The 27,468-nt window shown below is 42.3% G+C and overlaps 4 protein-coding genes and 1 pseudogene across 5 annotated transcripts; 2 read left to right on the top strand and 3 right to left on the bottom strand.

Annotated features, from left to right (window-relative positions):
- Nucleotides 1-9,883: 9,883 nt before the first annotated feature.
- LOC127760449 (uncharacterized) lies at nucleotides 9,884-10,626 on the bottom strand. Its single transcript, XM_052284713.1, has one exon. The coding sequence runs from the start codon at nucleotides 10,524-10,526 to the stop codon at nucleotides 10,101-10,103; it is 426 nt and encodes a 141-aa protein (XP_052140673.1). The 5' UTR covers nucleotides 10,527-10,626; the 3' UTR covers nucleotides 9,884-10,100.
- Nucleotides 10,627-10,867: 241 nt separating this feature from the next.
- Nucleotides 10,868-11,497, bottom strand: LOC127760065 (uncharacterized). The gene has a single exon (XM_052284275.1). It carries the CDS (start codon nucleotides 11,382-11,384, stop codon nucleotides 11,055-11,057), a length of 330 nt encoding a protein of 109 aa, XP_052140235.1. The 5' UTR covers nucleotides 11,385-11,497; the 3' UTR covers nucleotides 10,868-11,054.
- A 2,349-nt stretch (nucleotides 11,498-13,846) lies between these two features.
- Nucleotides 13,847-18,870, bottom strand: LOC127760131 (subtilisin-like protease SBT5.6). Its single transcript, XM_052284379.1, has 10 exons — nucleotides 18,611-18,870; nucleotides 18,392-18,486; nucleotides 18,122-18,219; nucleotides 17,729-17,905; nucleotides 17,086-17,197; nucleotides 15,717-16,281; nucleotides 15,480-15,580; nucleotides 15,037-15,394; nucleotides 14,741-14,954; nucleotides 13,847-14,639 (listed from the first exon to the last, which is right to left on the bottom strand). The coding sequence occupies exons 1-10, from the start codon at nucleotides 18,701-18,703 to the stop codon at nucleotides 14,104-14,106; spliced, it is 2,349 nt and encodes a 782-aa protein (XP_052140339.1). The 5' UTR covers nucleotides 18,704-18,870; the 3' UTR covers nucleotides 13,847-14,103.
- A 778-nt stretch (nucleotides 18,871-19,648) lies between these two features.
- On the top strand, nucleotides 19,649-21,546 carry LOC127752801 (F-box/kelch-repeat protein At5g26960-like; annotated as a pseudogene).
- A 67-nt stretch (nucleotides 21,547-21,613) lies between these two features.
- On the top strand, nucleotides 21,614-27,152 carry LOC127760555 (uncharacterized). Of its 2 annotated transcripts, XR_008015104.1 has the most exons (4): nucleotides 21,614-22,143; nucleotides 22,237-22,405; nucleotides 26,510-26,564; nucleotides 26,708-27,152. XR_008015104.1 is itself a non-coding variant. In XM_052284835.1 (3 exons), the coding sequence occupies exons 1-2, from the start codon at nucleotides 21,649-21,651 to the stop codon at nucleotides 22,402-22,404; spliced, it is 663 nt and encodes a 220-aa protein (XP_052140795.1). In that variant the 5' UTR covers nucleotides 21,614-21,648; the 3' UTR covers nucleotide 22,405; nucleotides 26,708-27,152. The 2 variants fall into 2 exon arrangements, 1 of the variants encoding a protein (XP_052140795.1); XM_052284835.1 differs by lacking the exon at nucleotides 26,510-26,564.
- Nucleotides 27,153-27,468: the final 316 nt, after the last annotated feature.

The raw sequence follows: 27,468 nt of genomic DNA on the forward strand, positions 1-27,468 counted from the left end.
ATAAATATACAAGGTATAAATCATACTTAAAGTATTTTAAATGATAAAATAACTCATAAAAATAAATTATAATCTATTATATACTAAAAGTCCATTAAACTTACTATAAACGCTCTCAAGCCGCCACGTGGTACTACTACAAACGCTACTGGGTTGCCATGTGGCTATCTAATAAATTGGTGGACCCACTATTTTAAACTATTAGATTTATCTCAATAAACTTTTAAAACCTCACGATCCATCTCTCTCCTTTCCCTAATCGGCCGATGTCTACGTACGTAGGTTTTTCTCCGGTTCTATGCCGGTGGACCCAAAAGGAAAAGGGCCGGGAAAAAAAAACGGAAAGAACAGATTTGTACGTACATACCCGGGGAGCCAAAAACAAGCACCACTATTCGATGGGAAAAAAAAACGTGCATAGGCACCAACGATCGAGTAAAACAAACGATCAATAATTTCAATAAATCAGTGAATCCACTATTTTTACCCCAACAAAACAAGTACACTATTCGTTATTTGACAAAAACAACACGAAGAAGAATTGTACGTACACATGCGTATACTATCTGGAATAACAACGATCAATCCAACTATATGACTATTTAAAACATGGCATATTTATCTTATCTATAATAAAGAAAAATATATATTACATCACTTCTACAAACACACCTAAGCTATCACGTGACACTCTAATAAATTAGATAAACCTTACAAATTCTGAGAAAAAAAATCCAATCATCGATTTTTATTTAATAAAAAAGGAAATAAAACGTAATTACGATTTAGAGAAGGATTAGCCCTACCACAGTCCCACCTAATTGCTACGAGAGAAACGTACTGTTCACCAAAAAAAAAAATGAAAAATACGTACATACTACGCACTGTCTTTCCCTACTTGAATCTTTATGCATACAAGTAACATCCAATTGTCCCTAATAAACTTATCTAAATTAGATGTGTATAGTGAAAATATTATGACTATATTTGATATTAACTATATTTCAATTTAAAAATTATCACATGTAAGCATATTTAGCTCTTTGTCCATTAAACATCCTATAAACGCTCTCAAGCCGCCACGTAATACTTCTACAAACGCTCCTACACCGCTACTTGGCATTTTAATAAATTAGAAAAATAAAAAATTATGAGAATAAACAAAACATCTCGCAGTCAATTTTCACTAATATACGGTGGACTCATTGTGCTTACGTACCTCCCCACATATTTCCTTTCTCTCCTATTGTCCTCTCTTAGTTAGATGGAAAAAATATTTTACGATAAAGAATTTTAAACAACTATATTATCTAAATCATATATAGCTAACTTTTTAATTAGTGTACGCCATTATATTATCTACTATAAAACTTAAAATTGAAGATCCAAGTTAACTATATTATTATAAAAAAATTCATTACTTCGAGTCATATATATTCTGTGGACTAGCTATTGTTCACCGATCCATACATTTTTAAGAAAAAATCAAATAAATTTTTAAACCTTCTGATTAATAACATACACTTAAATTAGAACAATTTAAAACATTTTAAGTAGTTTAATTAAAATACAATACCCAAAGTATTTTCTAATAGATCTAAGATAAAATTATAAAAATAGAAAACTCAAAACTATGACATATTCAATCTATCTTAAAAACAATAATCTCCTCCCATCCTCCTGCTTTACTTACACCTCTACCCTCCCCCTATGACTCTCACATCCTCTCCTCTCCAATTCCATTATCTCCATTTCTACTTTTTTTTAACTAACATAATGCAGAAATAGTCATAACTATTATTTTATTTATAACTAAATAATAAATCAAGATCACACTAGCTATATTTTACTATATAAAAGTTAAAATACATCATTTGAGGGTAGACCCTACCATTTACCTTACAAATAAATAACAACAAAAATTAATTGAACATATGTATTACGTTATACTAAATCACTGTACATAATAAAAATCAATTAAATGCCCCCAAAGCGCTCATAAAACACAATATATTATGTCTTAAGATTCTAAGAAAAACCAAATAAATTGGCGTATCCATTATTTTAACTATTAGATCTATTTTTAAAAGAAGTCTTAAGTCGCCATGTGTCACGTCATATAAAAAACAGAAAAACCTTAGAAATTCTTAGAAAAAAATGAAACACCCTTTCATCGGCTTTCACTTAAATCATTTAGAAAAATTAGAAAAATAAAATCTCCTACACCCCCTCCTTGCCTTCGCACGCACACAACATTGTCCGTCCCCTCCCTATTTTTTATCTATTAAATTAAAAGAGAAACGATCAATAATATTGGATATTTTTTTGAGAAACAAAGTACAAACGTACGCAGGCGCTCACAACGCATGCACACTCACCACTATGAACGCACACACGCACATCCTACCCCTATGAGTACTTCTGAGAGACTGGGTCCACATATTTTCATATTGACAAAGTTGCCACGAGCACCTCATTATCGACGAGTATATCGTCTACCACTGAAAGAATTTGATAGTGTAGGACTTGAACCCGAGTGGGCAAGTTCCACCACAAGGAACCTAACCAGTTGAGACACGTCTACTTCGCAATAATGTTGGATATTAAAACAACCATAATTTTTAAGCTACATTTTTGGAATATTCCTATGCCTTTTAAATCGGTGGAACCATTATTTCTAAGAAAAACTAGCGTGTATGTATGGTACATCACATTTCAAAAATATTATTGTGCAATTATATTTTATCATTATTGTATTCATGTTAGGTTGCGTAGAACCTCTTACCCACTCTACATAAAATGTTCATAGATAGACCACCTCTCAAACTACATCAATCATACTAGGCTATATAGAATTTAGTGGAGCTTCATGTCTGACCCAATTTATCCTCTAATAAACCATGATAATATATATACATTTAGAAAAAAAAAAACCTTACTTTTACTTTATGCTTACTTTTACTTTCGGTGACATATTTTCTAAAGAAAATTAGTCTACCTTCTTTTCAATGAAGAAGATTATAAATAATTGCTTATAGATATTACTTATGTAATATAAAGCTAATAGGTTAGAAAATTATAAAAGCAATTAATGCCAATGAAAAAGACGGAGAAATCATGGCATATGTTCTCCGGTTAATATTTTGCTCTTATAAGTATCTCAAACTTAGTGTACGATGCATATCCGCGTATTCGCGCGGGCTAACTTCCTAGTTATGTAAATTTTTAATAAAACGAATGAGCGTGTAAAAAAGAGCCAACAACATCATCTAGGTAATAGTACTAATTTTCAAGCTCCAATGTACTCTTGCTAATTCAATCCGACTGCATTATCCATCGTCTTGCCACGCAAGACAGTTGTGGTTGTTGCGTTTTGGATGAAGACACAATCGACGCTTCCGGTAAGTCAACGATCAATTGATGAGTTGTTTAGTACAGCACACTACTGCCACTGAAAAGGATATGAGGACACAAGGATGAACAGGCGGATTGCAAGCTGAAAGAAAAATAATGCATATTTTTCCTCAACCTTGCCATTCTAAGCAAGAAACGTCAAACATCACGCTTACGCTGCTCACATTCCGATTGGGCCCAGGAAACCAATGGGGATAATCAGTGCACTGAAGTAAGCCACAGGTTAATGTGAATATGTGATGTTCACATCTCACAAGATGCCAATGAATCAACAGGCACTTGTACAGGATGAATTGCATGTAGGCACCTGTACCGATCTGCATCTGTGGGGATACTTCAGATGGAGGTAGGAGAGAAATGTCGACCAATTATTGCGTGCAGGAAGAAGATAAGGTTTTATATGACAGTCCAATTGTATGTTAATTTGGGAGGACGTAATTTAATCCATAGTTACTTATGCATAGGTATATACACGTCCTTAACAGCTGTAAATCTTATCAAGAGTGTTCACAATGAAACTTTCCAAGATGTCTTGAAAATATATTATAGTAAATTTAACAAAACTACAGATATTTTGATAAAATTAGCATAGAGGTACATATTTAAGCTATAGTATCATAAGACTATAGATTTAGAAATGATTTAATTACAAGACTACATATTTAAGCCATTGTGTCTCAAAAGTTTAGATTTAATATTGCATTTTCACAAAACTATATATTTTTAAGATATGCTATCCCTACACGTCTCATCATGGTAAAGTTTTAAAATGTATAGTTTTGCAAGAAAATCGATCATCCATCTGTAGTTTTGTGAAAAAAAAAACATGACATCAAATTTGTAGTTTTGAGATATAATGATTTAAATCTATAATTTTTTGATAAATATATTCTTAAATTTGTAGTTTCGTGATAATTTTATCAAAATATATGTAGTTTTGCAAAATTTACTCAATATATTAATTCCTTGTTGATGCATAAGTTACTACTCTTAACTTTTTGACAGAAGGGATTTTAACCCTACTTAGTTTTGGTACTAAAATTGTACTGGTAATTTTTCAAACTTCTACTCTTTTTTTATGTTGGTCTTCGTGTCCATAACCAACACCAACAGAGAAACTTTCTTGGATGACCTTCTCTTATTTTTGTATGAAATTCTCACGGACATTAACCAACAACTGACTTCAAAATAGATGACGTGAATATTTATATGAGCGTCAGTCTTTGCTTTTGTACCAAACTTATGAAAAATAAAATTAAACTAAATAACTTTTTCTGAGGAGGAAGGTAGGGGCCACATAAACTTATTTACAAAAATATACTACTACACGTTTATATCTCGTTACCTTCACAGAAAAGGAGAGATGTAAACAGATACTCTGTTTTAAGCAAATACGACGATCATAAGGGATTTTACTTAATAGAACACAACGATGACAAATGACAGTGAAGAGCGGAGAAGCAATAGGCCTGTAAAGGAGTAGAGTGCTGGCGGTTGATGAAATATCTAAAAACTATAAACAAAACCCCAAATAGAATCCCAATGCTGATCAAGAGGAGTGACGACGGGCATGCCGTTAAGTAACATGGTCACGACGGTTGGCGGGACTTATGGAGAGTAAAAATAAACTCCAATAATAATTATGTTCGATTTTTAAAATTTCAATGACAATAGGGAGGTGAGGCAGCAGGCGGGCTGTAGAGGAGTATAGTGTCGAAGCCACTAACGATTCGGCGAGACTTATAGAAAGTAAAAAAGAACATGAACAATAGTTATGTACTTATGTTCGATTTCTAAAATCCCAATGATAATAAAGAGATGTGGTAGCGGACATGCCGTAGAGTAGTAAATTGGAGATGTTTGATGATACTTCTAAAAATTATGAAAATGAAACCCAACAAAACAATGAACTCTAAAAGCTATAAGACCTAATTTTTAAAATTCTAAAGAGGATGAATAGAAATAATGGTAGATCGAGTAAGCAAATAAAAAGGTAACAAAGGAGTAAGGGGTAGCGACTGACGTGGCTTTTAAAAACTATAAAATTATTGGAATCATGGGAATGATAATTTTAAATAAAATCATGTGTAAAAAATAGATAATTTTAAATTGATACTAGCTGCGCAATTGCGCGGGCCGCCCACTAGGTGATATATCTAAACCATTGATATATCTATCTATCTATTATATTATTAAAACAGCTTTGAAAGAAGACATCATGTTCGTGGAGGCTAGAAATTCCCACCTTAATCGAAAAAAGAAAAAGAGAGTCCATAAAGGAATACAATTTAGAAATATCTAAAATTCGGAATTAAAAATAAGCAATATTGAAAGAAGAGTCCACATAAGAACCAAATACGAGATTAATTAAAATTCTGAATAAAAATAAAATAAATTCTGAAATTATAAAAAAAGAAAAGAAAAGTTCAAGTAAAAATTCAATTTAAAAATAACTGAAATTCGAAATTAAAATAAGCAATATTGAAAGTATAAGAACACAATACGATATTAAAAAAATTCGGAATAAAAAATAAAATAAAATCCAAAACTAGAAATATAAAAAAGAGAGTTCAAATAAGTATGCAATTTTGAAACAACTGAAATTAGAAATAAAAAATAATAAATATTAAAAGAATAATCATATAGAACACAATGCGAGATTAATTAAAATTCAAGGAATACAATTTATAAATAGCGAAAATTCGTAATAGAAAATAAAGACTAATAAAAGAAACAACCATCTAGAACGCATGACGAGATTAAAAATAGATAATTTTATATGAATGCTATCCGCGCAATTGCGCGGGCCACCCAGCTAGTTAACCTGAAAGTATACCTACTTAATAGAATTATAGCATGATATGTTTGGAACAGAAACAGCTGGCTTCAAAATATTTATATGAGCATCAGTCTTTGCTTTCCGTACCAAACTTATAAAAAAATAAAATTGAACTAAACAACTTTTCTGAGGAGGAAGGTAGGGGCCACGTGAACTTATTTACAAAAATATACTACTCCACGTTTAAGAGGAAACTTAGATTCAGGCGCCCGATGGTTTGGGGGAAAAATCGGGCGCTGACGTCAGCATGACGCATGCAAGAAAAACATTTTAAACTATTTTTTCTCTTAAATTATTTATCCAAATCATGATCCGCTTGCACCATTAAATTCGTTACAATTGAATCTTTAAAACAAGACCACACATGGATATATTCTGTTGAAATTTTTTTTAGCTTATTATTGAATTATTTTTAAATGTCGCACGATGTTCCACCAGGTATATCGGTGTTGTTTCACTAAGTAGATCGAAAATGTTTCAATCGTTTAAACCGGGCGTTGTTTTACCTTATATAAAAATAATGTTTTAGCAAATAGCGAAATAATGTTTCACTTCACTGCAACATTTGATCCATACATAGTGAAATATTATAAGTACACTAGGTGAAATATTTTTGGTGGAACAAAAAATGAAACGAATTCCCTTAATAGAGCATTTTCAAAAATATGTGGGTGATCTGTTGCAAAAGAATGTTTCAATTCACTACAACATTAGATCTATACATAGTGAAACATTATGAATACACTAGGTGAAACATTTTTTGTGGAACAAAAAATGAAACGAATTCCCTTAATAGAGGGTTTCCAAAATATATAGGTGATTTGTTGCAAAAGAATGTTTCAATTCACTTCAAACATTAGATCTATACATAGTGAAACATTTTTTTTGAAGACACGTGGTAGGTGGGGGCAGAGACCATGGTGGGGCCCAGGCGTCACGTGTCACGCGCGTGAGGGGGGGAGCGCTTGATTTTTTTCTCCCCCCACCGGTCCACCGATCGCTGGCATTCTCCCTTTTAAAACCTCTCATCGCAAGGAACGGAACGGAACGGGCTCGCACCGCACGCACGCACGCTCGCTCGATCGTCGATGGGAAACGAGTGATGCGTGAGGAAGGGGCGTCGCACCAACGGAAACGGAAAAGAAGGGGGCCTAAATTTACTGGAGGCAGAGGTAATAGAAGAAGGATGGTAGCGGATATGAGTGGTTAAAATTTTTTTTAGCTTATTATTGAATTATTTTTAAATGTCGCACGATGTTCCACCAGGTATATCGGTGTTGTTTCACTAAGTAGATCGAAAATGTTTCAATCGTTTAAACCGGGCGTTGTTTTACCTTATATAAAAATAATGTTTTAGCAAATAGTGAAATAATGTTTCACTTCACTGCAACATTTGATCCATACATAGTGAAATATTATAAGTACACTAGGTGAAATATTTTTGGTGGAACAAAAAATGAAACGAATTCCTTAATAGAACATTTTCAAAAATATGTGGGTGATCTGTTGCAAAAGAATGTTTCAATTCACTACAACATTAGATCTATACATAGTGAAACATTATGAATACACTAGGTGAAACATTTTTTGTGGAACAAAAAATGAAACGAATTCCCTTAATAGAGGGTTTCCTCAAAATATACGGGTGATTTGTTGCAAAAGAATGTTTCAATTCACTGCAAACATTAGATCTATACATAGTGAAACATTTTTTTTTGAAGACACGTGGCAGGTGGGGGCAGAGACCATGGTGGGGCCCAGGCGTCATGTGTCACGCGCGTGGGGGGGGGAGCGCTCGATTTTTTCTCCCCCCACCGGTCCACCGATCGCTGGCATTCTCCCTTTTAAAACCTCTCATCGCAAGGAACGGAACGGAACGGGCTCGCACCGCATGCACGCACGCTCGCTCGATCGTCGATGGGAAACGAGTGATGCGTGAGGAAGGGGCGTCGCACCAACGGAAACGGAAAAGAAGGGGGCCTAAATTTACTGGAGGCAGAGGTAATAGAAGAAGGATGGTAGCGGATATGAGTGGTTAAAATTAGGATCCCAGAGGATTGTGGGAGGCAACTTAGAATCGGTCGCCCGATGGGGAGGGGGAAAAATCGGGCGCTGATATTAGCATGACGCATGCGTGCAAAAACACTTTTAACTATTTTTTCTCTTAAATTATTTATCCAAATCATTATCCGATTACACCATTAAATTCATTGCAATTAAATCTTCAAAACAAGACTACACATGGATATATTCCGACGAATTTTTTTAGCTTATTATTGAATTATTTTTAAATGTTGCACGATGTTCCACCAAGTATATCGGAATTGTTTCACTAAGTAGATCGAAAATGTTTCAATCGTTTAAATCGGGTGTTGTTTCACCTTATATAAAAACAATGTTTCAGCAAATAGCGAAATAATGTTTCAGTTCACTGCAACATTAGATCTCTCTACATAGTGAAACATTGTAAATGCACTAGGTGAAATATTTTTGGTGGAAAAAAATGAAATGTATTCCCTTAGTATAGGGTTTCTAAAATATGTGGGTGATTTGTTGCAAAAGAATATTTCAGTTCACTGTAACATTAGATCTATACATAGTGAAACATTATGAGTGCACTAGATGAAACATTTTTTGTAGAATAAAAAATAAAACGAATTCCCTTAATATAGAGTTTCCAAAATATGTGGGTGATTTGTTGCAACAGCGTATATGCTAAGGTGAGGCGGCGTGTGAGCTGGAGGCGAAGGCACGCGAGTGAGGCGTGGGCGCCCGAGGCGGCCGATTTTTTCTGCTGGTGTCGGGCGCCCAACTATATATTCTTAAATTTGTAGTTTCGTGATAATTTTTATCAAAGTATGTGTAGATTTGCAAAATTTACTCAATATATTAATTCCTTGTTGATGCATAAGTTAGTACTCTTTTAACTTTTTGAGAGAAGAGATTTCAACCCTACTTGTTCTTGGTAGTTTTGGTACTTAAATTGTACTGGTAATTTTTCAAGCATTTACTCTTTTTCTTATGTTGGTCTTCGTGTCCGTAACCAACAGAGAAACTTTCTTGGATGTAACTTTGTCATATTTTTATATAAAATTCTCACGGACATTAACCTGAAAGTACACCTACTTAATAGAATTATAGCACGATAATGTTAGGAACAGAAATAGCCGGCTTCAAAATAGATGACTTCAAAATATTTATATAAGCGTCAATATTTTGCTTTCTGTACTAAACTTATGCAAAAATAAAATTAAACTAAACAACTTTTCTGAGGAGGAAGGTAGGGACCACATAAACTTATTTACAAAAATATACTACTCCACGTTTATATCTCATTAACTTCACAGAAATGAGATAAAAGGAAAGATGTAAGCAGATACTCTGTTTTAAGCAAATACGACGATAAAAGGGATTTTTCAGTTTTTTGCAATACGACGATCAAATTAGAACGGTGGGAGTAGATTTGAATACGTCATACAATGTTAATTAAGCTCTTTGCTTAAAAGCACCACAAATCCTGAAGCAATAATCCAAGCGGAGCGATGCTTTTGGAATTCATTTAACTTTTGAATTAATAGGATGAGTCCAAAAAGAATTTGCAAAAGAAACCAGGAAAAATAGCTGATCTGAACTGCATTTTACAGCACGGAAAAAACTGCGTTTTCACCTTCATCGCTCGTTCTTCCTCTGCAATGTTCAGTCACTATTTGACAATGGATACATGCATCACGGAAAGAACAAACATTACACGAACTTGGTTGCACCCACGTGAATTCATCAATTCAAACAAAACGAACTCAAAAACTGTTCAGAGCGAAACGAACATTTCCCTCAAAAATTTTCAGCACTACTCACACATCACCATCTTCCTCGCCCTCCCCTTCGGCACGACGAGCATCATCATCGCCTTCTCTCTCTTGGCCCTCCGGTGATCAACGATGACATGCGGCGGCACGAAGACATGACTGCCAACGAAGAAGCTTCCGCCACCGGCGCCGGCGAGGGTCTGGCCGAATTTGCTGAATCCCGCCGGTGCTCTCGCGCCTTTCGCACCGGCAGAGCTGACCTTCCGGGCGGGGATGTCGATAGGGGAAGAAGCTTTCTGCCGGTTGCCATGCTGCTTCACGGAGAGGTGCTCGTCGTCGTCCTCGTCGGCGTCGACGAGAGAGTAGTACATCTGGGGAAAATCCAGGTCTTGTGCTGCATCTGGCCATAGGATATCTGCCTCTTGGAATTCCTCTTTGTCCAGCTGCTGCTGCTCAATGCGTAGCATCTTCTTGCTTGGGGTGTAACTAGAATTAGGAGAGGATAAGCACGTATTAAGTAGTACTAGTAATATGTACACACAGCTCGAGTGAGTGAGCGACCAGTCATATATTTTGCGTGTCGTGATTTAATAATAGTTGGGGAGGGCTAGAAGTTATTACTGCCCAAGTGCCCATAGATATCTTGGCTGTCTGAATGCGTCATTCCTGAACTACATCATGCGAGTCACAGTTACTGAATCAGCAGCAAGTCAGCAACGTGTACACGTACGCGGGTACAAATTACCCCGTAATTAACCACAACTTGCATTATATTTTTTGACAATCATTCGTTAGTCTCATCGATACGTTTGCAGCCATCAACAGACATATATATATTCACCTCACATTTCGAACCAATTTTACAAAATGTCATCGAGGAAAATGCCTCGCAGATATGACATAATAAACCAACTAATTAATCTGGTCGCGTGACCATTTCGGCCAGGCCAAGTCTCGCGCGCGCGCGCATGGCCGCCCGCCGCCCGCGCGGCGCGCTAGCTCTCGATGAAGCCGGTCATGCGGAGGACGGAGTCGCGCACGCGGCGGAGGTCCCGGCCCTTGAGCGTCCGCCCCTGCCCCGAGCACATCGAGAACGCCGCCCTGCGCCGCGCCAGCAGCACGTGCGGCGGCACCACCTCGCCGCCGCAGCCGCTGCCGCTGCCGCCGTAGTCACCCTCCCCGTACTCCGTGTCCTCCCGCCTCGCCGTCGCCGCGCCCGAGGGCGCCGGGATCTCGATCGGGTCCGTGAACGGACGCCGCTCCTCCGCCCACGACGCGGCGGCGCATTTCGCCGACACGGCCACGCTCCGCTGCGACGCCGCCATATCGCTCGCCGATCGATCACTCCGCGGTTACAAGCAGCTAGTATCAGCGCTATGAGCAGGAGCGGAAACAGATGCGACAAACTATCGCACGCGCGCCTGTCGAAATCTCTAGCCAACCTTTCGCCACAGCTGGTGCGGCGAGGCGAGAGATTTATAGGAGACGGCGCGAGAGCGAGCTGGCGCGGCGAGCGGGGCAACCAAGCTATCCTGCCCATAGGCGCCCTAGGTAGGCAGGTGCCGTGTGGAGCTGCACCGCTTTGTGTGACAGAGAAGTATGCGGCTTTGAGCTTTGACGGGGAAGGGAAGGAATAATTCCATTGATCAGGCTGGAGAGATTAACCCCTAACTCAGCTTAGATCAAATGCCTTTGCGCTAATTCATCGCCAACTAATGCGAATCATTTTGCTTTCTGAACCAAAAACTATTGCAAAAACTAGCCGATTGGCATTGGCTTTCGGTACGGTTCAGGTTCAGACGCTCTTAGTTTTTTATCGCTTCGTCGCGTCTATTGTTTGGTTGCATAACGGCGCAAGTTTACTGAACCGCGCGTGCTACCAAGGTGCTTAATTAATTGAAAGATAAATCAATAATCTCGTGTGCCTTGTTGAGATCCCATGTGTTTGTCGTAACGCAAAGAAAGCCAGTACACTCCTGCTCCCGCGATGTTAGCTGATGATTGGTTTAGTGATCTGATCCGAAGTGTTTGATTTCGTGATTACACCGTATTCCCACGTGTATATATATGCATCTGCGCTGCATGTGCACGTTATGATGATGCACACTGATGCAGACGCCTCGAGAGAAGGATTTGCACGCGCGGCACTGCGTGGTGCGTGCACAACTACACACTCCCATATTGGCCCCCCCAAAGAAAATGTCATGTGTTGCACTCAACCGCCAAAACTGTGACCTAACTGGTATTCTTTAGATGCGCGGATTGGTTAGAGGAAGCTAGGTATCCCTTGTTTGGAAAATTGCACATGGCTATAAGCCTATTCGATGTCTGGCACGAGTGTACTGTGCACGGTTTTCATGCCAAAGTTCACTTCACCGACCGAAATGAGAGCTTTTGCTAGCGTGGTGCTTTCAGTCTTTCAGCTATGGCCTAGGGTCGATCGATATGTATAGCTTATAACTGACAAAGGGACCGGTATTGAAAGGGAAAAAAAATCTACAGCTGAAATCGTCTCATGTCCATTATTAATGTGTTAAACTCTCCTTAGAATAAGGGAGGCAAAATTGTTTATTTACTATTTATATGCAACCTAATAAAATGATTTCAGTGGCGTGTCATACGGACGTACAACGACAGTTAATTATGAGTAACCAAGCAACAGGCGCCAGCTGCAGGTCAGATAGGTTGCATAACACAGCTAGATCTATAACTGCTACTTGTAGCATGCCAAACACGCAACTTTCTAATGAGCAGTTTGATTATGACAAGAACCATCAACCATACAGTTCACACTCGCCTGCCCATAACGAACTTAACGTACATAAACGGGTTTAAGTTAGGGATGGGAGCTAAACACGTCGATGTCTCAGACTGAAAAGCAAAAGCAAAAGTGTTGTGTCACGTTGCTTGACTCGATGGGCCGGTCTTGAGATTTTTAAGCTTCTGCACGTACGTTAATAGGCTTATCCGTCAGGGCATACGTGCATCCATAGATCGACACACGGAAGTGCATGCTTCTGCTGAAAATGCTTTCGTTTGATTATCCTCTTTTGCATGATACGCCCCTCCATTTCGTGGTTACATTTTATAACCCTGTTCATGAATTCAGATTGTGTCAGATCATTTGATCAGTACTGATCCCTAGTGATCATCTGTTCTTGTGGGAACGACTGAAATTAAAAGATCTGATAATGGGGCATATGCTCCCTGCATACTAATTAAGTCTGGCGATCAATGTTCAGCAAACCACTGATCAAGGGAACTGTAGGTTCTGGATAAACATGTCAAACAAATCCTCTGTCATTAACGCAAACGCGAAACGTGCATGCATCACGCGTGCCGTCGTTTTCGAGTACTTTATGTAGACAAGAACCAAGTTACACCAAAGCAGCCGATGAATTTTCAGCGTCTTATTACTCGCGAACGGACAAACCTAGCTACCCGACGGTCCGTACAGATGAACTCATCGATCGAATATCCTGCGATCCTGTTCTGTAAGTAGCTACGTGTCCCGCGTCGACGGGATTCTACCGTGGCAGCGATTCAACGCGCACGGTGTCGTGATGGCCTACGCTACCGCCGTGGATCATACACCTGTAACGCTTGTTGCAGCTTGGACGAGGGGACAGGACAAATGGCGGATTGGCGCGCTCAGCCTGTGGTAATCTGCACGCCACAGGCACCGAGCGAGGAATGAGACGGTATTACTGCGTTTTGGATAAGGATATGGGTAAGGATTGACGTTGAATGATTGTTAGACAACAATGTTATGTCAAATTTGGAGCGGATTAGTTTTACAAGGATTTTGTGGGACATGGAATTTTGCTCTGAACACTTAAGTTTGCACTTTGCAGACAACGACACAACGTATACTACGGATCCTATCAAAGAGGGAAGAATATATATAAGTCGTGTTCGCTTTCTTTTCGCTGAATTTATCTGCCACAACATGGTTCCAGCCTTCCAGGCTTTCGGCTAGATTTCACTTCTTTCAAGCAATGCATCCTAAGCAGTAAAGAGTAATCAATCTAACCTAAGAATGAATCACGCGACAAGAACGACAAGAGGGCTCCTCACAACATGGACACCGTCGCTCCACGTATACGATCCCGCCACGAACTGCCCGTTTACACGCCAACCGCCTCTCCCTTTGGTGGCCTCGATCTTTATCCTGAACGACTTCTTCTCGCCGGTGCGCGCGAAGCTGAGGCTCCTCGGAGACACCTTCACCGAGACCCCCATCGGCTCGACCACGGCGACGCTGTAGCGGGCGCTGCCCTGGCCGACGTTGGTCACCGTCCGCTGCACGGTGACGGAGCCGTTGAGGCCGTGGATGGCCAGGGACGGGTGGTTGAGCTGGTACGGCGGCGGCGGGGTCGCCGGGCAGGGGAGGGAGTGGTCGAGCTGCGCGCCGCCGCTGGCGCACGCGAAGAGGAGGTAGTCCTGGTACGACGCGTCGTAGACGAGGCCCGGGTCCAGCGCGTGCTTGGGCCTGATGTGGCCCGAGCCGTAGTCCATGGGCCCCGCGACCGTCCCGTCCGCATCCATCATTGGGCCGCCCTCCGCGTTGCTCGTTGTGGCTGCGAATCGAATCGATACATATGTACGTGCAAATGGGTTATAACGCCGGTGAGCGATGAACGGGGAAAGTTGAATTGTACTAGTCAGGACGAGACGTCACCGGTGGTCATGATGGCCGATCGGATCGCGGCGGAGCTCCAGCCCGGGTGGGCGGACTTGAGGAGGACGGCGGTGGCGGAGACGTGCGGGCACGACATGGATGTCCCCGACATGATGTTGTACTTGACGACGCGGTTGTCGCCGTCGAGCTTCGTCGGCGACGATGCCTCGCTCCACGCCGCCAGGATGTTCAGCCCCGGGGCCGTAACGTCAGGCTGCGTAATACACAGGCTAGCATCAGCTCATAGTCAATGTTTGCCGTAATCCGACACGGGCATTGAAACGATCGAGATGCACCTTGAGAATGTTGGGCTCATTCACGTTGGGGCCGCGCGACGAGAACTGCGCCATCACCGGCGACGGCTTGACGTCCACGACGGTCCTCGAGGGATCCAGCACCGCTGTCGGGCTCGAGCTGGAGTTGATGTAGCGGATGATGGCGTTAACGTCGACCGAGGAGACTGCGGTGCCCGGGAGCACATGCGCGTCGACGGGGACCTCGCCTCCGAACGCCGGCGGGTTGCCGAGGATAATGGCCGCGCCGCCCGCCTGCTTCACCTCCAGGCCCTTCTCCACCCTCAAGCCAGTACCCCTCAAGCACACGACGATCTTGCCCCGCACCTTCTCCGGCGCCAGCGATTTCGGCAGGCATTGGCTGCAACCATATCGTAGAAAACAGTAAGATCACATTGGATTTCAGAAAATGTGTTACTAATTCAGTTGGTTGTGAGTTGCTGTACTTGGAAACGTTAGCGGGAGTGCCGGGGACAACGGCGTCTGCTGCATAAACCAACGGATACGGCTTGTTGCCTGGTAGCTGGTACGGCGTCACAGTTTGACCCTGACACGCACGTACAACAAAAAGAACAAGTCAGGACAGATGAACAAGACAAATATTTGTTGGTGGACGTGCCACGCATAGTACGGTCGATGTTGCGTTTAGCAGGTAAGGAAATTTGTAGCGTGGTGTTTATTACCATGATCACCATGCCGTTGCCGAGCTTGATCGGCGAGATGAACGCGCGGTCGATGCTGCTCGCGGCGACCGTGAGCATCCACGGGGCGAGGTTCGACACGGTGGCCGGCTTGGGGCCGGAGTTCCCGCCGCTGCACACGAGCACCACGCCGCGCATCGCGGCGTGCAGCGCGCCCACCGCGATGCCGTCCTCCGCGAACGGCAGCGGCTTCCCCGTGGACCCGATGGAGACGCTCATCACGTCGACGCCGTCGCCGACCGCGTCGTCGATGGCGGCGAGCATGTCGGCCTCAAAGCAGGTGTTCTCGATGTTGGGGTTGGGCCCCGGGATGGGCCAGCACACCTTGTAGACGGCCACGCGGGCCAGCGGCGCCCCGCCCGAGGCCGTGCCCGGCGCGAACCCGCCGAGCGCCGCCACGCCGGGCACCGTGCGCCCCGCGACGGTGGACGCGGTGTGCGTGCCGTGGCCGTCGTGGTCGCGCGGCGAGCGGTACGCGTTCGTGGTGTTCACCGCGCCGTACCTGGCCTCGTACGCCTTGACGTAGTACCTCGCACCGATGATCTTCCTGCGTACACACGCATGTACAGTACGTACGTTGGCGCCAATCAGAATCAGGTCATTTTACCACATCTACATTGTCTAACCTACGGATTAGTATTAGGCGAAGTTTAGTTCCAATTCTTTAAACTTTCAACTTTTCTATCACATCAAAACTTTTCTACACACGTAAACTTCAAACTTTTTTATCACATCATTTCAATTTCATCTGAACTTCTAATTTTGACGTGAACTAAACATACCCTTAGTTTGATTAAACAAATGTGAACTGCGCATGAATCTTATGTCGAACTGCAGAGCTCGCTGATGCCGAGGGAGGAACATTTGACAGGGATCTCGTTTGGGGCACGGTGCTAGGATGGTGTCACGGGGTCACCACCTACCATGTTCTGATTCGTGCAGTTGCTTCAGAGGAAAACCTACTCTGCTGCAGAGGTTTGTACGTATGCTAAGGTCACGTCTCGGTGCCGTCCCGTTGTTTGTCTCGTTGCATGCATGGGTAGGGGTCAATGACAATCTGCAGTGACTCGAGAAGATGCCAAGCTGGAGACTTGCTCCTGCGTGGCCCACACAGCCTTGGGTTTTCGTTTGGAAGTGTATGCTGGTCCTGGATGGCTGGATCACAGCATGATTTATCTTGTTTTTCCAAACATTTTGAAATAGGAATCAGTGGTCGAAGTTGTATTCGATCGTATCGATATAAAGATAACATGTTTAGGGATCGGATTGGATTATGTTTAATCTTTTTTTTTTGTATTTTAAAGACGGAATCGATGAAAACAATAATACTACTATGTTTTAGCTAGCTGACCTGTTGCAGGAAGAGGGAGAGAAGGAATCCCCTCCTTGGCACACCCCTTTCCACCGAGCCGGCATTGGTCCTAAACCTTCGTCGCCGAAGCTCCTCGACTCCGGCCAAATCCCTGTAAAAAAAAAATCACTTTTCATGCACATCCATATCAATGTTACCCAATGATAGCCTCCTTTTCTTATGCATGTCACCCCATGTTAATAGAAAAGCAATGCAAGATGTAGTAAGAGCACCCGTAATGATAAAGTAAGGTGTTCTCTATAAAATATGTACATCTCAGCAATAGACTAGATTAATAGTAAACCACCTTAATAGTAAGTCTATATGGGTATCTATAGCTTTCTAATCCATTGTCTCGTTTTTCTCTATAGACTATCTCCAGGTTAATAGATAGCTTTGCTCTCTCTCTTCATTTAATCTCTTCCAAGTAGGAAAATATGCTGATATGAATCTCTTGTAGAGAGCCTATAAATAACCATTGCGGATGCCCTAACACACAGCAAACAATTTTTTTATATTTTTTTAGAGAATGGTATTTTTACCCGGTCTCTATATCTAACCGGATATATGCTTTATCATATTAGTCAAATCGACGAAATATGTATGATTTAATTGATAGATAGACATACATCGGACTACTCACCGGAGTCCAACACGCCCACGATGACATCCTCGCCGCCGGCTTTGTCGCCGGGCGGCAGCCGGCCGGTGTCGTCCGGACCTCGCACCCCTTCCTCCAACCCCACAAACTCCCAAGACCTCGTGGTGTGCGGGCTCCATCTCCCGTTACTCGGAAAGGCAGACACCACCTCTGTCCTCGCTGCACACACAGCACTAATCAAGCATGAGTACGAGCACAAAGATACAATCTATCACTTGCAGGCCACATGTAATTGATTGTTTTAGCCACTCCTGAATAAAACACAAAGCATTCATTTCATCATTTGTACTAGTACTGTATTACATACATGTACAGTCAGCATTCGAATTGTTCTCATCATCTCTGCGTGTCACTGTGCGTGTGACATGTACGTACCTGACAGCGCTGTGGCCTCTTCCTCGGAGAGAAGGGCCGCGAAGCCATTCAGGCTGTGCTTGTAGCTGTACAACAGCGACGCCCGTGCCTCCTCCTCACTGTTCGATGGACAGAGAGCGTGTTGCATGATTAGTTTAGTTACTGACTTTTAATCGAAGCAAGTATAATCCGTCAATCTCACATCAGACAGCTGATGGAGCTACAGGAGAAGCGCATAATTAGATGTCAATGATGGTTTTTGTATAATTGATTTATTGCATTTTTGTTTACCTGCCCTTGACGGAGAGCAGGAGGCCATGGTGACCGGCGAGGATTTCTTCCTCTACCTTCGCTCCGGCATGCTCGCCCAGGTACACCACGTACACCTATTGGCAATGGCGAGATGAAAGAGGAGTTCGTCTATTCAGTTCATGGAAAGTAGGAGGCCGGAGACTGGAGACTACGGCGCCATCATAGCCGGACCGGAGAAATGAACTGACGATCGATTACCTGGCGTGGCTTGGTGAAGGCAGCTGAGGCTGTGGAGAAGGAAGAGAGAACAAGGAGGAACAGAAGGCTCGACGTGGCCATTGACCCTCCCATCGTCTTCTTCTGAAGATGCCCGTATCCTGCTCTGTAATTTGGCTGATAGGCCGCTTGGTTAGGACTTAGGAGTAGGACTTCAGGTGTTTATATAGTACACAAAGCAAGTGCTGCCGATTACAGTAGGTGTTTATATAGTAGTACATTGCAAGTGCTGCCGATTAGGTGATAGATAATATATCGAAAAGATATGTTACATAGTATGTATAGGACGGGGAAGCAGAGAAATCAGAGATGGACAGTGGAATCTGAATGACTGATCCTCCGGGGCTGACATGATACGAGAGTATCTTTCATTTTCTAAACCTTTTTTTTACCCGCGTTTCTAGTGCTCCCTATCTCGTTCATTGCTTGCAACTTGGAGTAGTGGTGAACCTATACTTGGGAAAATCTCTAAGGCTGGATTGGACCAAGCATACACTACTACAGTGTTCTGACACTGCAACGCACACATGTATTCACCATCCACTAGTTTGATGCCTGCGTGACAGCGTGAGTGTTCTCATCAGAAGGACTGAAAGAGCGAAGAGAATCATCATCAGGCATGCAGTGCCTTGTTCGAAGGGGAACTGAGTACCGATTGATGCTGTGACGATTGGTTGCATCGGCCGTATTGGAATACGAATACGATGGCTCGACGCCGAGCACGTACGTCTCGGCGTCTCCTATTGCACATACTTCTCTTTGGGCGTCCACATCGCCCTTTTTGTCCAGCGTCAGGCACGCCGCACGCTCGCAAAGCTACGATCGGAGACGGTTTGGTTTGGCTGATCGGCGTTTGGATAGATGGAAACCGACCGGTTCGTCGTCTCCTTCTATATGTGCCATACTGGCATGCGTGTGTATGTATAGTTGACCCGATACGAAGGCTCTCTATCTATTATCCGGGCTGATCACCGGGCATTGTTCAGTGGATAAAAACATGGAGGAGTCACTCAGAGTGATATGGCCGCTGGTCCCTCGTCACTTAGCAGTGCCTATCACCTATCTTTGACAAGAAGGTTGTCAAACCTAGATGGAGTTGTGCAGATAAATCTATGAGGTGTCAGGCCAATCTATGGTAAGCACGCCTTGCTCGAAGTCTACTTGCATACGCTCCGTGCAATCCTTTTCAAAACAGACAATACACATCGTGAAACTACTCGCTTTGTAGTTGAGAGTCCGAGATCAAAACGACCTTGGTTTCATAGGGAATTTCTTACTAGGTCGTAACTATGGACATGTGCCACATCCAACCTATAAATAGTCCAGTTTAACAGAGCAGCAGAGTTTGACAACAAATCAAAGCATATGCTTGGCAAACAGTAGTGTTATCTTCTTTTTTTTTAAGGAAACCGAAGTGTTTGTATGTATACAGAAACACATATTTTGTACGGGTTAACACTTAATGAATGGGATATATAGGTCAGAAGTCCTAAAATGCTTAGCATTATTGTGAGGAATAAGTTCACTTTGACTCCCATAATTAGCGACCGAATCTGATTTGTATCCTTAACCATAATACCGGATATCTCGATCCTCCAACTATTAAAATCATTGCAATTTGACTTAGCGGTTTTGGAGGATGGTTTTGCTAACGTGACGTCTACGTGGCACTGTTGATCTAGTCTGCAATATTGACGTGGCATTAGAATTAAAAACATATATGTGGGACCTATTTGTCATTCACACAAAAAGAGCCCTACTGACATGTGGGGCCCACATTTCCATCCCCTATCTCATTCCTCCTCCCTCTCTCTCCCTTCTCTCTCTTTATGTTTCTCGGTCGTCTCCAGGGGGATCCAGAGCGGCGGTGGCGGGCGGGCGAGAGCCGGAGCAGCGGTGTCGGCGTGAGCATGGGAGCTGGAGCGCGGCGGTAGCAACGGCCTCATGGCTCGTCAAGTCATGCATCCCAGCCGACCTCACTGGCCACATCGCCATCCCCATTCTTTGCCCCCACCCCGCAACCACTGCGTCGTCCCTCGTCACTAGTCCTAATCTCCACCCTTCCCAACGTCGAGTGCCTTGCCCGTGTCCCTTCCGCCTCCCTCCCTCCGCTCCCCGCGGTCTACCACAGTCCACAGCTTTGCCGTGCTCCTCGTCTCCGATGCCTTCCTCCACCTCTGTCGCGCCCACACCTACCTCCACCCCTCCCTCCTCACTCTCTCCATCTTCGAGGACGGTTGCATCGTGCAAGCACTGCTCTAATTCGACGCCTCCGTGCCCATGATCGAGGTCGCCATGCTGCTGTTGCCCCTGACCCCGCTGCATTGCGACGGCTTCTTGTTCATGCATGCCCGCGCAGTGTGATAGGCCAGGATGTCTTCCTCATCGGCCGCGGGGCCGACGAGCTCACCGGTGTGACTCAAGAGTGCGTGCCCACTGGAGCCAGAAGCTGACGCGTGGCACGTGGTCGGCGAGGCGCTGCGGCGGAGGGACGGGTGCACCGGTGCAAGTGCGGGAGGGGTGTTGTACGTCGCTAGGGGCATCGTGGTGTCTGGCCTAGAGATGGCCGAGAAAGAGAGAGAAGGGAGAGAGAGAGAGGAGGAAGAAGGAGAGAGTGGGCCCTACATTTTTTTTGGTGTGTGTGAATGACAAATGGGTCTCACATATATGTTTTCAATCCTAATGCCACCTAAACGCCACGTCAACATCACATATTAGGTCACACACTGCCATGTAGACGCCACGTCAGCAAAACTGTCCTCCAAAATCTTCAAGGTAGTCAAATTGTACCGGTTGTAATAGTTGAGGGATCGAGATATCCGATATTGTGATTTAAGGATACGAATCAGATTCGATCACTAGTTAAGGGAGTCAAGATGAACTTATTCCTTCTTCAGATCCACTTACGAAGGCGGTAAGGCCCATGAAAAGAATGGGCTAGTAGCTTAACTTCCATAATTCTTTTCTCCAGCCCAAAACCTCCCCTTCGGCTCTTCGCCCCTCGCTACCTCCGATTTCCAATGGCCCTAGCCGGAGCCCCTCGCCGCCGGCGAGCTACACGTTCGCGTCTCCCCCCCACTCTCCTCCTCATCGTCCTCCTCCTCCTCGGCGGGGCTCCTCGTGCTTCCGCGCTCCGCGTCCCGCTTCGCGAGGTCGCCACCCTCCTCAACCTCTCCCGCTCCCTCCTCAACCGCGTCGCCGCCGCCCGCGCGGCCCGTGGAGACGACTTTGCGGCGTCCCGCGCGCGCAGGATCGCCTCCCATCTCTCCCTCTTCTCATCCCGCGGCGCGTGGGCACTCTCTTGGGACTACCTCCGCCACTACGCCTTCTCGTCGGCTGCCGGGTGCGGCCTCTCCTGCGCCACCGCCGCTGCTCGCCTCCTCGCTGCTGCTGCGGAGGTCTCGCGCCTGCATTCCGACACCGACGCCGCCCAGTGGCTGCGCCGCAATTACGGGGACGTCCGCGACGCGGCCGCGCAGCTCCTCAACGGTCTCCTTGTTGCCTTCTCCGAGCAGGTATATGACTTGACTTGGTACTCGTGATTCATGAATCATTGGCATCCAAATTGCAGCAATGTTCAGTTTATGGAGATCTGTGTTGTGGTTTAGGGGCCTTTACGAGAGGTGGTGATGGATGTGAAGTGGGAAGTGGAGGAAGGGGAGCTGCTGAAGGATTGCCTCAAGGTGGGAGCTAAGGACTTGGAGGGGTTGCTTGTCATTGCCAAAGATCTCTTATTTGGGGCCACAAGGACTTCTTCGCGCCACAACGAACTTTGAGGTTTGGTACATTGGAGACTCGCTGTGCTCCTGTTCTTTCATTTGAACTAATGAAATTAAACTTAAGTTCAGTATTAGAAATCCAGAACTTCGGTTAACATTACATCCTGCAGACCACCTAGTAACTACCGGTGTGATATTATACCCAGCGTTTCATACCCGAGAAAATTTTTGTGTGAAGATGCATAGTTGAAATATACTCCCTCCGTCCCAAAATACTTGTCGTTTTGAGTTTTTGTTTGTAACGTTTGACGACTAGTCGTATTCAAAAGATTATGGAATTATTATTTATTTTGTTTGTGACTTGCTTTATTATTAAAAGTACTTTAAGTATGACATATTTTTTTTATATTTGCACTAATTTTTTAAATAAGACGAATGGTCAAACGTTGCAAGCAAAAAGTCAAAACAACATCTAATTTGGGACGGAGGTAGTATCTTCTAGTGGTTAATGAATCGTAATCATTGCGAAGTGTTCATTATCGATACACATATTCTGGTGGATAATTAATGAAAAGTTGATAACCATTGCGAAGTGTTCATTATTGATACACGGCTTCTAGTGGTTAGTGAATACTGAATGTTAACCGTTACTGATCATTCATGGTTGACTGGATTTAGCGGTGATCTCGTATATAACTCATAATCATTCTATGCTGTTCTTTTTCTATATAAATACATGCGAGGAAAATTATGCATTTTACATCCACATGCCACGGTTGACTCTATCAGCATGGAAGGGGGTGTGAAACAAACTACCGTCTGTAAAGTTTACATCAAGATAACATAACATCATGTACGGTGACAGCTATTCTTCAGTTAACAAGTTCCTGATGGGACAACATGCTTGTTAATTAAATTGATGGCGAGATGGTAAATATAAATAACAAGGCTATTCCTGATCAATCATGCACATCACCGTGCCACAAATTATGCCATTTTCCCTTCATCTGTTCCTTTTTTCTTCTTTCTTGCTTATGATACATGATAGATGTGCTTGCGTAAGAAACAAAAAGGTAAAGTATCAAAGAGAACTCATTCGCCAACATACTAAAGGATTGCCCTTTAACCAACGCCATGCACACCTCAACCTGTATTGCAACTCATACAGCCTTCCATGGCTACAAAGTACTCTAGTCTGGTGCTTTTTTTTTTGGCCCAATTTTTAATACTTGTGGCAATTTAAATTTCAACTTTAGTAGCAAAATAAGTTTAGTATATACTAATCATGTAAATATGTAATGCCATATAGGAGTAGTTGCTTTTGGCACAATCTTTATACCTTTTTCCCTGAGAAAATGAGAATCATATACAATTTTTCAAGTTTAAAAATGATCATACATACATATCTTTGAATCCATTGCAATGCATGGGTATTTGGCTATTTTTGTGTAGAATCCGAGAATCCATACACTAGGTGTTATGTAACACAGTGCTCATAAAAACATTTTGTTTATATGACATTTTGGAAATAAGTATTTACTGCCGCAGATACTCGTTTGCGAACTTTTCACTTAATGAAATGGGTACAAGTACAACACAGTAGCTAATGTAATAATCTGTATTGACTAACTCTTTGTTTTTTCCCCTCGATTATCTGTTATTACTATGCTATAAAAGCAAACGGCTATAATTCGAATGAAATTTACAATATTTAGAAGCATTTTTTTTTCAATTTCATAAAGCAGTGATACCTATTGAAGTACATTGCCACAAACCTGCAGGATTTCCAGGAAATCTTTTTCTATAAGACCTTAAGCTTAAAGGTCATAGTCTCATTCCTGATGTGTTGCTGAAAGCAATAGTAATTGCTAAAATATTCTGCAGCATATCATATTGTCCTAAATAAGAACAGCTCTGTCTTGATATAATCTCCGTGCAGTTGAGGGCATACTTTGTTATGTGATCCCTCTTTTGCGGTTGAAATTATTCAGATTTGAGCTATGTACATTATTATTGATCACTAATAGCCATATCCAAGCATGGAATCTAGAACACGAAAGTATAGAAGTTCATTATGTCCTCCACCAACGAAGAATGCTTCTGATTCAGCGGTTCTTGTCCAACACATTTAATGCCTCTCCAATTTGGTGATCCTGACAGTTTGTAGTTTGATCACTTAAGCTATCTTATAGTCTTCAGCAGAATATCATTTGCTAATATAAAAAAATAAAGTACCCTAAATATTACTGATACTGCAACTCAAACTATGATAAAATTTTGTTCCTTGGGAACCAGTTTGGCTTAGTTGAATTTTTGACAGTATAACAGTTATTCCTGTTTGTGCCAATACAAAATTTCTGTACTGCAGAATCGATGTTTACAAGGTTGTGCCATAACTAGGGCCTTGATTTATGGTGTTGCATGCAGCAATGTTATGCAGCCAAAAAGTACATTATTGCATTAGCCACTAGTTACCATGATCCATGTTGCTTCATCCACAAGAAGGTGTTTTCAGCACAGCAGATTTATTTATTTATCCTTCCGAACACAGTTTGCTCCTTAGCCTCTTTGGAACAAAGGAATTTTACAGGAACTGAAGTAATTCCTTCAAAAATCCTGTAAAATCCCTAATTTCCAATGAGCCCTAATATTATTTTAAATACTCATAAACCGTGAAGGCCCTTGTACTCTTGTTTCAAATATAAATCGCTATCATTCCTAGGATGGTTAGACTGATAAGGATCTTATGCCTTCTGAATGGTGGATCAAGTAAAACCTTTGTCAATTCTGATTACAATCATCTTTAATATTTTGAAAAAAAAATAAAACAAAATATACTTGTCTGTAGTGTTGGCGTGTTGCCACTATCTTGCATTTACAGGTCCAAACAAGGAACTTCTGATAAATATCAAGTAATTCTTATTAGGCCTATCCATACCTAGCTTTACCTATACAAATTTCAAAATTAGCTTATCTATACCCAAATAAAATGGGTGTTACCCAATGGGTAAGACAAGAAACATATGTGGACCCCCACATACATAAATGGCCCATAAGTTGCACAAGGTTGCTCTTCTATATAATAATAGATCACCCCTACGAAATTCATCCTAATTTGTCAACCTTTTATAATGTGAATGTGAGCTTAAAAAATTTGGGAACGTAGTTCTACTTCTACTCAGATTGAATGGGTACGGTTAAAGTGGGAAAAGCGGGGTATTACTCTCCCCATACCCAAAACTCAAATGGGTGTAATTCCTCCTTGCCCATACCCTCCCCAGTAGTAGCCCTACTTATAATCATCTTGCTCCAAATAATCCTCTTCCACCTTGAACTGGTTAGGTAAAGCTGTTGTTGACCTTATATTGAAAAGGATCAGATTGGACTTTACCACAATTAATGGTGGACATCCAAACAATTGAAATCCAAAAATTCTGAGATATTCTGCATGCAAGATCTTGTGAACTTTAAACCACAGTAAAGTGCATATCAAAATGTCTATAAACAATGTTTCAATCCAACCATGAAGCACACAGTCCATCATCTAAGTTCATACAGAATTCACTGCTTTTCAGCTTAAGGATAAAATTACAATGAAGAAAATATCTTGTAGCAACAGACCCAAAGATAGTGGTTGGCTAATTTTGTCTCCACTATGCTTGAGGAAATAGTAAACAAATTTCCACAGGGAGAATGTTCATGTAACTTTGCTATAAGAGCAAGTTTAATAGTATAGCCCACTACTAGCTCCAAATTATTTATAGCCAATGTAATAGCTAATTCATAGTACAACAGTTGCTTACTATACTATTAATACCTGGTCCCACCTGCCATACACACATTACGTCTTGGAGTCTGTGCTGCAGCTGGCTACAGATCTGTAGCCCGCTGCTCTTCTCTCTCTTCCTTTAACTCTTTAAAATATGTTTATAGTTGGCTTATAGCCTGCTATTGTACCTGCTCTAAGCACATTTTCTATAAAGATGCCATTAATTTCATTATCTTCGTTGGTTGCTGAAATATCTTTTTGTTAATTGGTGCCCTTTGGCCTGTTCCTCATTGTTATTTTTATGTATAGCTTGAATTGTAGCTAGGGTGACATATTATTAGTAGTTAAGACTGTTGACTACTCCCATGTTCTTAAATGCTGCCTTTTGTGCAGTTCTAGCATGCTGTACTCCTACAATCCTACATCATTTCCTGGTGTCACTTTCCCAGTAAGCTGTGCTGAATTAATGAACTAGGCCTTATTTGCGCTTGTATTTAGGGTCAAGTTGAATTGAGATGCCTTTTATATCTATTTCTAATAGCTCGGGTCTTGCAATCTAACATACCTGTTTAATTTTGTCTAATCTTACAGTTAGAATTCCTGACAATTTACAAGCAGACTGAGCAAACAACAGAGTTCTACAAGACTTCACTGCTGGATACAGATACTTTGAGCCGAGCATTGTTTAATTAACATCAGTCTCCATCAGTTCCCAACTTTTGCTGGTAATGCACCAAGTGAAACTTAAATGTGCCCCATGTACAGCTCAGGACGTCTCCAAACTTTGTTAGTCTTGATTAATCTATAATAAAGTATCATAAATATAAAATCCCGATGATTACTGTATTGTACAATTGATGCTCCGCTGCCACCTTTGTTTTCCCTTTTATTGTCATGCCCTAGACTTCTAGTGTTAGAATGTGTTGCGGTAGTAAACCACAAGTTCAGTCAAAAACTTCGGCGAAGTACTTGGCCACTTGGGTTGTTGCTTGGTCTGATTGGTTAACACTAGATTTTGTACAAAATTCAGGCCCAACCCCATGCTGATCTCTCTGGGCCCTGCTGTGAAGTTATCCTTATTGCTTACTGTCAATGCAGGGACAAACAACTTCCTCCCCCGTATTGAGCGTGCAAAAGAGTTCAATTGAAAGTTTAACCACTGGAAAATGCTATTATGTCTTGTCTTAGCAGGCTTGAATCAGTGCTAGTTGGAATTAGTGGTTGGCTGGGCTCATGCACTGTAAGTGGTTACTTATTTGTTGCAATGTGAGCGTTTATTCTGTAATTCGCGTATGCAGTGTGACCGTTTCAGCGTTTCTGCTGCGTGAAAGTTAGGAAGGATGGTGTCTGGC

This window comes from Oryza glaberrima, chromosome 1, assembly GCF_000147395.1.
Source record: "Oryza glaberrima chromosome 1, OglaRS2, whole genome shotgun sequence".
NCBI classification, from domain to species: domain Eukaryota; kingdom Viridiplantae; phylum Streptophyta; class Magnoliopsida; order Poales; family Poaceae; genus Oryza; species Oryza glaberrima.

Bases quoted from the DNA above. Each gene is read 5' to 3' on its own strand.
- LOC127760065 (XM_052284275.1), bottom strand. From the start codon at position 11,384: ATGGCGGCGTCGCAGCGGAGCGTGGCCGTGTCGGCGAAATGCGCCGCC.
- LOC127760449 (XM_052284713.1), bottom strand. From the start codon at position 10,526: ATGCTACGCATTGAGCAGCAGCAGCTGGACAAAGAGGAATTCCAAGAG.
- LOC127760555 (XM_052284835.1), top strand. From the start codon at position 21,649: ATGGCCCTAGCCGGAGCCCCTCGCCGCCGGCGAGCTACACGTTCGCGT. The intron at 22,144-22,236 runs GTATATGACTTG...GTTGTGGTTTAG, and splicing joins TTGTTGCCTTCTCCGAGCAG to GGGCCTTTACGAGAGGTGGT.
- LOC127760131 (XM_052284379.1), bottom strand. From the start codon at position 18,703: ATGGGAGGGTCAATGGCCACGTCGAGCCTTCTGTTCCTCCTTGTTCTC. The intron at 18,487-18,610 runs GTAATCGATCGT...CATTGCCAATAG, and splicing joins CCTTCACCAAGCCACGCCAG to GTGTACGTGGTGTACCTGGG. The intron at 16,282-17,085 runs GTCAGCTAGCTA...GTGTGTACGCAG, and splicing joins TCTCCCTCTTCCTGCAACAG to GAAGATCATCGGTGCGAGGT.